Source organism: Nymphalis io, chromosome 29, assembly GCF_905147045.1.
Source record: "Nymphalis io chromosome 29, ilAglIoxx1.1, whole genome shotgun sequence".
NCBI lineage: Eukaryota > Metazoa > Arthropoda > Insecta > Lepidoptera > Nymphalidae > Nymphalis > Nymphalis io.
In genome coordinates this window covers 970,384-980,589 of record NC_065916.1, presented here as the reverse complement: position 1 = coordinate 980,589, position 10,206 = coordinate 970,384, and the positions used below count along the sequence as shown (strand labels likewise).

Sequence of the window (10,206 nt, the reverse complement as noted above, 5' to 3'; positions counted from 1 at the left end):
GGTTTGAAGGGTGAGTGAGCCAGTGTAATTACAGGCACAATTGACATAAAATCTTAGTTCCCAAGGTTGGTGGCGCATTGGCTATGTAAGCGATGGTTGACATTTCTTACAATGCCAATGTCTAAGGGCGTTTGGAGACCACTTACCATCAGGTGGCCCATCTTCCTATTTTATAAAAAAAATAAAAAATAAGTGAGATCTAAATGGGTGCCAAGTTCAATGGTCAGTCCTGAAATTTATTTATAAAAATATAAAATATTTTATAACAACTTAAAATACTATTTCTTTTTACAACTTAGGATAATATACATTGAAGTCTGACTTGGCTAGTTTTCATATACGAGAGTACTTTTTTACTTGCCAGCCTTAAAATAAAACAAATACCAAAAAAATACATTTATTTAATCAACAATCAATCTATCATGTATACGTTTCAAATGACGTCTCCATGAATCCTTGGATTTAAATTTTCCTTCACAGTAACTACAGGAGAACAATTTGACATCCTCATGTTTGGTACCGTGTCTCTTTTGATCAGCCTTAGTGAAGAACCTCATACCACAAACATTGCACTGATAATTCCTTTCCTTATCATGAACGGATCTTATATGAATCTTCAAGTTCTGCGGTGACATGAACGTTTTCCCACATTCCTTACAAATTGATTTTAATCGCTGAGCTCCGTGGTCTTTGATTTTGTGTTCTAGTAATTTGTATGAATGTCTAAAGTCTTTGCCACATACGGTACAATATCTCCTTATAACTCCAATATTATGCACAACCCTCATATGTTTCATTTTGGTATAATTCTTTTCAAACTTAGCCGTACACATAGTGCATTTCTTCTCTCGATGAACGGATTGTAAATGTGCTCTCAAACTTAATCTGTTTATGAAGAACAAACCACACTTCTCACATACATTGTTCGTTGAGTGTTTGTTCATGTGGGTAGATAAACGGACAAATGAATTAAAGTCTTCTCCACACGTTACACACTTGAAGCCAGTCTCGAGTTTAAATGGAACAAACATATGATCCTCTGCAGCAAATTCTATGCTGTGTTTATTTGTCAAGTGCTGTTTTAATATCTCCAAGTTATTACACGTCTGATGACACACGCTGCAAGATAATGATGATATGTCTGCATTTTTAGAGGAATACCCTTTTAAGTTGATTTTGAACCCTCTATTGTTGGGATTTGAGTGCATTTTTGTGTGTGATCTTAAATCTGACATGTTAAAAAAGGTTTCTTTACAGGAGTAACATTGGAATTTCGTTTTCAATGACTTGAATAGACAAATATTTGAGTATTTAAGGAGTTTCAATGAGTCTTCTCTTGTTGCTCGATGAATTTTACTGCATTTAGTATTTTGTGTAATTAAAGTATTCTCTGAAAACAATTATTAGTGTTATTGATTAATAGTAATTAATATAACATAAGAATAAATCAATCAAAATATAATTTACTTGAGTAGGCTTTTTAGAAGAACTTTTCAATTGACATGTATCATGATAATAATAAATGCAAAGCAAAGTTTTGATTATACTGAACAGACCGACAAGAAACTTAGTATTTACTCTTCTCAAAATATGAAGATTAAGTATCAGATGGAATTCTGCCCTGAATATATCCACCAACCCCCACTGAAGCAGCATAGTGGAAAAAACTCCAAATTTTCGTCTCAAAAGATAAAGAATTGTTAGCCCGGCAAAACATTTGGAGGCAGTTACTTTTATTTGTGCATTTATCATACCTTCATTACTTTTGGCATTTTCTTTCATTTTTCTTGTAGGTTTATCATTTATATGTATACTAGTTCTTAGATCCGATTCAATTTTAAATGTTGTGATCAAATGCTTTGGATCTAATGTATCTGTAAACAGGAAGAATCAATATAATAATAAAAAGTTTTAGTTATAAGTGGAAACTTGACTGGTTTGTGTGCTAATGTTAATATCATAGTTTTAAAAATCAATGTATTGTTTGTTTCTCAAATTAATTAAAAACAATATATATATCTAGACTAGATATAGTATTCACATACATAAACTATTCGATAATTTTAAACGATTTTCTTATTATCTCTAATAAGAAAATCATTGACAAAGTTATTAAATTGTATTTATTTGACAAGGGATAGTTAACCTACCCACTTCGATAATACATAATAATATGCACTATGATTTGAATTTTCAGCTATAGCCTATTTTTTTTTAATGCTGGAAAAACGCGTTTCGCGTTTCCCCCACGGAAACAGTGTGGGGGTATGTGGGGCTCGCCGGTGTCTAAGGCGCCGAGTGCGCCCCGAACATCGAAATATCCACTAAAAAACCAGCGGTACCCTTTCCGTCTTAATGAGGAGCGCCACGGGATCGCTTTCGAATGCTACCGTGACGCTCTGAAAATCAGCTATAGCCTATTCCAACCACATCAGCTGTAAAGGCATACAACTTCGACATTGAATTGATGCCATTGGTCGTAAATTTGAATAATTTATGATTTTTTATTATGAATTGGCGAAATGAAACTCATCCTTGGAAAGAGGGCACCAGATCAAACATTGAATTACCATACAAAATAAATATTTATTTAAAACAATCAATATATTAATATGGATATATTCATAATGTTGTATCAAAGTAAAGAATACATTAGGTTGTAATAATACAGATAAATATTATCAATCTTATATTGGTTTGTGTTGAGTTAAATCTACCCATAGTAATAAATCATTTTATAAATTTTATTTAATTTTTTTTTTTGTTACGCCTAACTGAGAAAACCACTTAACTAATCTATGTAAAACTTATTAAAGAATATGCAGCATATAATATAAGCAGCTGTGTTTCGCAGTTTAAAATTTAACATATATTGAATTTTTTTTTACAGTGGAATGATATTTTACTTGCCTTTGCATATTTTTTGTAATTCATCTTGTGTCTTTTGAATAAGACGTTTAAATTCTGATGCTTCTTGGAGTTTTTTTACACATTGGCCACATATTTTACTAATTTCTGTAGTAATCTAAAATTAAAAAAATGTTATAATACATTTTTTTAAATATAGTTGATAAAGTCTTGATTTATAAATCCTAAGAACACAAAGGATATTGTTTGAATTACAATATTATTTTACAACTATCATCCTATAGATTTCTATAAATAACATATATTTAATATATGCATATTTATAATATATAAACATATTTAATATATTTATAGCGTGCACTTAAGCTTACATTAAAAGTTTCTTTTACTAATTCGGAATAAATAACTTTTTGTCCGAATAAATTATTATCCATGTCTTCAATATTGTTGTAAGAAATTGAAAGACAACATTGGCACATTTTATCACTCATTTTAAGTCTTTTCATGGATATTTTAGGTAAGACCAGAATAACAATATTTGTGAAAAACACTTCACAACAAAACAAAGTTTAAAAAGTGACAATTAACATTAAATGAAATGTTACCATATTGAGCATGAATCTATTATGAATTATTTACTAAATATTTATTACATTTTTACGAATGAATGTATTTTATTTTAAGCCACGTTATATACTATTTAAATAAATATTAAATTTACACTAAAGCTATTTTTAATTAATTTAATTTTTTATTTGTGTGTTTGAAACTTTGAAATGCGATTTCATATTGCCTTATTTTTTTTTATTACAAAATTTTTCAAAAACTACTAAATCGAGAAAAAAATCTAAAATCTTACAATTATACCCAAAAAACGATCCATGTTTAAAACTTTTTTTCATTTGTTTTGATTATAAATAAAACACAGAAATATAGATAGATTTTTAATTAAGGGCCTCGTGTGTCCTTTTCATATGTCGGCGAAGTGAGTCTCGTGTAGAGAATGGACTGTTGCAAAGAGAACAGGAGAATTTTTTCTCACCAGTATGAGTAACTCTATGTCTAGTGACGTCAGATTTCGTATAAAAAAGATTATGGCAAATGTCACATTCATGTTTTTTCTCCTTCATGTGAACATTTTTAATATGATTATTACACAAACTCTTTGTTATAAAAACTTTAACACACAAAGAACATTTGTATTCCGGTTTCAACATGCCATGTTTTTCAACTAAATGTTGTATTTTAAAATTCTCTTGAAAGAACCTCTCGTCGCAATTCGGACAAGGGAAACGTAATTTTCTTTCAAATTTGACATTGTGTTCGATTCTGTCATGGTTTTTTTTATCTGTTCTATTTGGGAACGTTACGTCACATTCGATACAATTAAAAGTTTTATGCGATCTCGTTTTGTGTAAGTTCAGAAATACTAAATTAGTAAAACTCGCGCCACATATATGACAAACGTGATTTTTAAAATGTTTATTAACATGCATGTTCAACAGCCGGAACTTCCTAAAGGTTTCTGAACATATTTGACATTTCAAGCCCTCAGTTTGAATTTTAAAAGGTATTAATAAGTCTTCTTCAATGTCAAATTTGATTTCGTGGTTTTGTATTAAATGCTGACGCAAATCGTTTATTGTGTTTAATTTTTTTTTACACTTCTTACAATTTAATGACGATATTTCAACTTTTAATAATCTGTTCTGTTGTGTTATTATTTTTTTCTCTATATTTTGAATTGAGTGTTCTTTATTTGAATGTTCTCTTAACGAGCACATGTCCATGAAAGGTTGTTTACAACAGAAACATGTGTATCGACTCTTATTCCATTGAAATACAAACATAGTTGAATTTGAAAGGAGTTTTAGAGAGTTTTCTCGCAGAATAGGTCCTCGTCCCCGCCTCTCTGCTATTTTTATCCAATCCTTTCCACTGTCTGGAATTTTATCTGAAACAAATATAGCAGAATTTTATAACGACTAATAAATGTAAAAATTTAATTGTCTAATACAACTTTATTTTCAATAATGGCAACACTAACAATAATAAGATGTTACTCTATTTTTGTACGTGAAATAAAATACATTCAATTTCGGTTAATGAGAGTTGGTTTTTATTTTTAAACTTGGAAAACCCGCGGCTCAGCCAAAATGAAATTCCGTTTTTGATGAGAACCTTCAAAATCTAAACGTATAATGCCTATTTGAATTATACATATATTGTATATATATAAAAATAAAAAATGGTTGTTTTCGTAAATAGCCATATTAACATAAAAAGAGGCAGTAATTATGAAATCACAGACAGATACAATTTTATTTTATATATCTTAGTGTATATATTCATTACAAAGACAATAGAAAACGCTTACTTCCAAAAGTTAAGTTAAGTTAAAAGTTAAGTTTGGTAGAGCTTTGTGCAAGCTCGTCTGGGTAGGTACCACCCACTCATCAGATATTCTACCGCAAAACAGCAGTACTTATTATTGTTGTGTTCCGGTTTGAAGGGTGAGTAAGCCAGTGTAATTACGGGCACAAGGGACATAAAATCTTAGTTCCCAAGGTTGGTGGCGCATTGGCTATGTAAGCGATGGTTGACATTTCTTACAATGCCAATGTCTAAGGGCGTTTGGTAACCACTTACCATCAGGTGGCCATTTGGGCTCGTCCGTCTTCCTATTTTATAAAAAAAAAAAAGTTAATATGTAAGAAACTATACTAATATTATAAATGCGATAGTAACTGTCTGCCTGTTAAGTTTTCACGACTAGAACACTGAACCGATTTTGATGAAACTTTGCATGTTTGAACCCCGAGAAAGGACATTGGCTACTTTTTTATAACAACCCAACACCAACATCTTCCCCTTACCTAAAATGCGGGCGAACGCTAGTTAGGTACTTATATTTACGTACATAAATTTTCAGTTTACTAATTAAGCATTTGTAATTCATTAATACTATTAAGAAATTCAAACACCTAAGTTAATTATGTAATTAATATATCCATTGTATAAGAAATTAGAAAAAAAAAATCAGTGTGTGTTAGTCAATGAAACAAAATTGAATATAACAACAAAAATATTTATTTTAGAAATTAATATATTTTCTTTATAATATAATAAAACAACCAGCGCCCCAAACTACTAGAGGTCGAACACTAAGTATAATATATATATATTATACTGTTACTATATATGTATAAATCTAAGCCTGAAATGACGTTTATGTGGTAGGAACATAGAAGATACATAAATATCAACAGATAACGTAGTATTTATTCTTTTTAATTTTTATCAGTCATACAGACCACGAGAACAGCAAGAGTAGAAGTCGTAGTAAAAAGTCGTAACTTGGAAAAATGAGTAGAAAGTTACTTCAGACCTATTGAACCTCATTCCAATCGAAGGAGTACGTATAAATCCTATCGATAGGTTTATTTCTAATGCAAATAGCTCTGCCATATAACACACTACAAACAGACGATTAATATACAGGTGACTGGTTGAATAATATCGATACTTAAGGACGTGATCTTTGACGATCATATATGATTTAAAAAAAATACATATAACATAAATATTAATAAACTTCTAAGTAAAGTTAACCAAGAGTTATGTAATTAATTACGCGTCGTGTGGACACCCTAGCTGCGCTGTCGACACAAAACAGGTAGGTACATTTAGTTATCGCGCGGTAGTATAGCTACATCCAAACGCCGCCGTGTTAATAGGGTAGCAGGCTACCTTTGATAAACAAGCATGATCCAATCCCCCTTCATACTTTAATCCTGGCTTAGGACAGGCAAAAATACCACGATTATTCACTCGTTTAAGCAACAAATTTTGTTGACTAGGTAAATGATGTGAACTCGGGACAAAAATTAATATGATTTATTTACCTATCTTGGTATTTCCAGCGTATTTAAAAATGGAATCATACTTATTTACAACGATTGTCAATCATGAAACTACCTATTTACCTACATAACTACACTAACTTTATTCGTGGTTCGTAATAGTTAGCACTGAGTTCTTGAACATGTCGAAAACGATACGGGTGTAGCCCTTCTTTGTGAAGTAGATTCCACACAGTCCACTGAGATACAGGTCACACTCACACACAGATTAGGCGCGTAAGATCGATCGCTAAGCGCGCGCGCGGGAAACGGACGTGCGAACCTTACGGCGGCGCTCACCTGACTACTTGGCCGCGGGGCAGGTGTTGCGGGTGGCGGGCGGCACAGTACAACACCGCGCCGCACGCGCCGCCGGCTTGTGTCCACACTTCATAAATTTAAATTTTTGTAAATTTAGTCAAAAATTAAGTTCCTATTTTTTTACATAATTCGAATGAGAATCATGTACCGAGTATCCTCCTTAAATAGTGATAGTAATTCACTAGTCACCCTGTATAATTACGACAGTTTAATCTCATAATTTGGAACCGTTTTATTTCAATAGAGGTCATCTACTGGATGGTAAGGATGTGTAAGCCTGCCTGGATAGGTACCACTATTAAATATTCTACCGTCAAACAGCAATATGTTTTGTTGTGTGTTGTTTTTAAAGATGAGTAACCAGTGTTAAAGGGTATCTTAGTACACAGGTGGCCCATTAGTCAGTCTGACTATCCTCAAGCACCCTCTCTCAAGCGAGCACAACCATATTTTATAATATCAACAAATAAGGTCATTTTCTCACTATAAAATTTAAAATGTTATTTATTATGAAATAGAATGAGAAAAAAAAGCAATAAATAATATCATACCAAAAGACCTGACATCTAACTCTAATCTGATTTTTTTGTAACAGAATAATTTATTCATTAATTAATGAATTAAAGAAACAAAATGACTAGGCTGTATCAAACAATAAAGTTACATTTAATGAGATAAAAAAAGAAACATACCGCTACTGCTACAAGCAAATTTTTTCCTCTTAGGTTTCTTAGTTCGATGTTCTGATTTCCGTTTCCTGTTTATTGTGTCATCCCGATCTTTTTCATCACATTCTAATTCATTTTTAATACTGATTGAATCTGAAAACAATTTGGAAATTATTACTTAGGGTTTAATGGCTAGCCAAAATAATTATGAAATGGAGTAAAATTCTAATACAGCTACTACTAGCAGTTGTCTGTTTCGACTTTATTCTATTGAAATAACAATAACATTTATTAAAAAAATTATCTCCTAAACTCCATTACAGCACCACCTGCCAGCTATGATCCAAGTCATATATTCAAACTCGAGCACACACAAAAAAAAATATCCAAATCAGTCCAGCTGTTTAGGAGTTCAATGACATACACACGTACGTAAGATTTATAATATTATTTTATTTAAAAAAACGGCTTATTTTGTGATTTATATAACAGACTCGGTCTGTTAATTTGGTTCATATCTGAGCTGTCAGGAGAGCTCACAGTTCACACATCTCTATTATCAGCTGAGTCTACTCACCTAGTCTACTGATCAAATCTCAATACAGATAAAAAATAAAAAAGGCAATTATTTACCATAATCCAATATATTGTTTTGTTCGTTAGACACAGTAAGGTCTTCATTGGACTCTATTTTAAGTGTCTCTGATTTAATAAAACCATCATTCACGCTCACATTGTATTGTAATTCTAAAAATAAATTAAAAATAAAATGAGTAAGGCATCAAGTTAATTTGATTGTTAAATTATTACTTTTTATTTCAAATAGGTAGGCAGACTAGCAAACAGACTTAAAACGGCACTTATACCATTACTTTCACCAAAGAAAAAAAATTAAATGCACTGTCAAAAGAATAAAGTGTGTGAAAAATTTAAGCTTGTTAAAATTCAGTTGCATGATTTGTACATTTGCTCGAATTGAGATAGAGATATAACAATAAAAGCAAAAGTAAATTATGTTTTATAATTAAACAATTTCAATTTTAAAAATCAAAATAAGTAAAACATATTTATAATTTAAAAATATTTTTTTTTATTTCTAATAAAGTATGTGAATGTATAAATTGTACCTTTGTCATTATCACTGTGTAATTTAACAAAGTAGCTAGACAGCTTCTGTTCATTAGCAATCACCATGTTTTTAAAAGCTAGTGCGTCTCTCAGTTTCAAAATGCAGCTGTCGCATATTTGTGCACAAATTTCAGAGGAATTTTTGTTAATAATTATCTGTAATGTCATATTATTGTATTTATATATTTCATTAAATTATGAAAATAAAATGTTCAAAAGCAATAATGAGATAAACCAAAAGATTGTGACGGAGATATTCACTGTGATTTCTTAGACACAGTTTTAAATCCTAAATAATAAATATCCTATGATTGTTTATGAATAGTTAAACGATAAAAAAGAATACTTTTTATGTTCAATACTTTGTACGAGTATAACTCGTCCTTCGCCTAAGACCATATCATTAGAAATTAAAAATATAATTTACCGTTAAGGGCTGTAATATATATATTATATTATTACGTTTACTTGTTATACAGCTAGAAATATACATACATTTATATTAAAGGTTTCTTTTAACATATTTTCGTAATTTTCTTTATGTCCTAAATGGTAGTTATCACTAAAAATATTTTTTAAAACGCCCTGCAAATGACAACAGCGACATATATTTTTTAAATTTCCTCCGAAAGAATACATTTTTAAATGGTGTTTTTAATTAGATTCTATAATATCTTGCTACTTAAATTATACCTATACACAGGTTATTGTATTCTGTCAAAACAAATTATAAATAGTAGCAGTGTTGCCAGTTGCCTTCAATTAAAAAAATAATATTATAATGATGTTTGAGTCGAATTGCAATCGCATTGTAAAATTTGATCCGACATTATATAGATTTAGGTTTAAAGATTATTTATTCCCATAAAGAAAATTACATCACTTACATGAGAACACAATTGAAGAAAAAATACAAACAATTAACAGACATTCGTTGTCGTACTTACATTTTTCAATGGAGAAAATAACACACAAATCAACAAACACAATTTTTAAATAACACACAAAACATCTCCACGATTTGAAAACCACTCTTATTCCATTCTACATACTCAGACAGATATTTTTGTAATAATATAATGAGACAGTCGCTTTTTGAATATATAGAACGAGTCAATATTTTTAATGTCTGAGGGTATCTTTTTATAAAGACGCGCACCGTTATATGTTATTGTGGTTTGACCAAACTTGGTACGAGTTTTAGGCAAAACAATGAGACTCGCGCGTCGAGTGCAGGGGCGCCCAGATTTTTTGCTGCTATTAAAATTGTAAATTGTAGTTCGGTATGGACATTTTTATTAATAGTTTTACGTATGAAA

At 30.6% G+C, this 10,206-nt stretch overlaps 2 protein-coding genes across 2 annotated transcripts; both read right to left on the bottom strand.

The window, feature by feature from the left end:
* Positions 1–387: 387 nt before the first annotated feature.
* LOC126779542 (zinc finger protein 62-like) lies at positions 388–3,423 on the bottom strand. The gene is made up of 4 exons (XM_050503637.1): positions 3,240–3,423; positions 2,911–3,025; positions 1,755–1,874; positions 388–1,390 (listed from the first exon to the last, which is right to left on the bottom strand). Exons 1-4 carry the CDS (start codon positions 3,372–3,374, stop codon positions 402–404), a joined length of 1,359 nt encoding a protein of 452 aa, XP_050359594.1. The 5' UTR covers positions 3,375–3,423; the 3' UTR covers positions 388–401.
* A 376-nt stretch (positions 3,424–3,799) lies between these two features.
* Positions 3,800–9,526, bottom strand: LOC126779517 (zinc finger protein 39-like). Its single transcript, XM_050503566.1, has 5 exons — positions 9,383–9,526; positions 8,887–9,043; positions 8,393–8,506; positions 7,784–7,912; positions 3,800–4,822 (listed from the first exon to the last, which is right to left on the bottom strand). Exons 1-5 carry the CDS (start codon positions 9,524–9,526, stop codon positions 3,813–3,815), a joined length of 1,554 nt encoding a protein of 517 aa, XP_050359523.1. The 3' UTR covers positions 3,800–3,812.
* Positions 9,527–10,206: the final 680 nt, after the last annotated feature.

What these genes read in the sequence shown, in the direction of transcription:
- LOC126779542 (XM_050503637.1), bottom strand. Translation starts at nt 3,374, where the DNA reads ATGAAAAGACTTAAAATGAGTGATAAAATGTGCCAATGTTGTCTTTCA. An exon ending in TAGTAAAAGAAACTTTTAAT is followed by an intron (nt 3,026 to 3,239) that starts GTAAGCTTAAGT and finishes TTTTAATTTTAG; the next exon opens with ATTACTACAGAAATTAGTAA. An exon ending in ATTACAAAAAATATGCAAAG is followed by an intron (nt 1,875 to 2,910) that starts GCAAGTAAAATA and finishes TCCTGTTTACAG; the next exon opens with ATACATTAGATCCAAAGCAT.
- LOC126779517 (XM_050503566.1), bottom strand. Translation starts at nt 9,526, where the DNA reads ATGTATTCTTTCGGAGGAAATTTAAAAAATATATGTCGCTGTTGTCAT. An exon ending in ACACAGTGATAATGACAAAG is followed by an intron (nt 8,507 to 8,886) that starts GTACAATTTATA and finishes ATTTATTTTTAG; the next exon opens with AATTACAATACAATGTGAGC. An exon ending in AAACAATATATTGGATTATG is followed by an intron (nt 7,913 to 8,392) that starts GTAAATAATTGC and finishes AATTGTTTTCAG; the next exon opens with ATTCAATCAGTATTAAAAAT.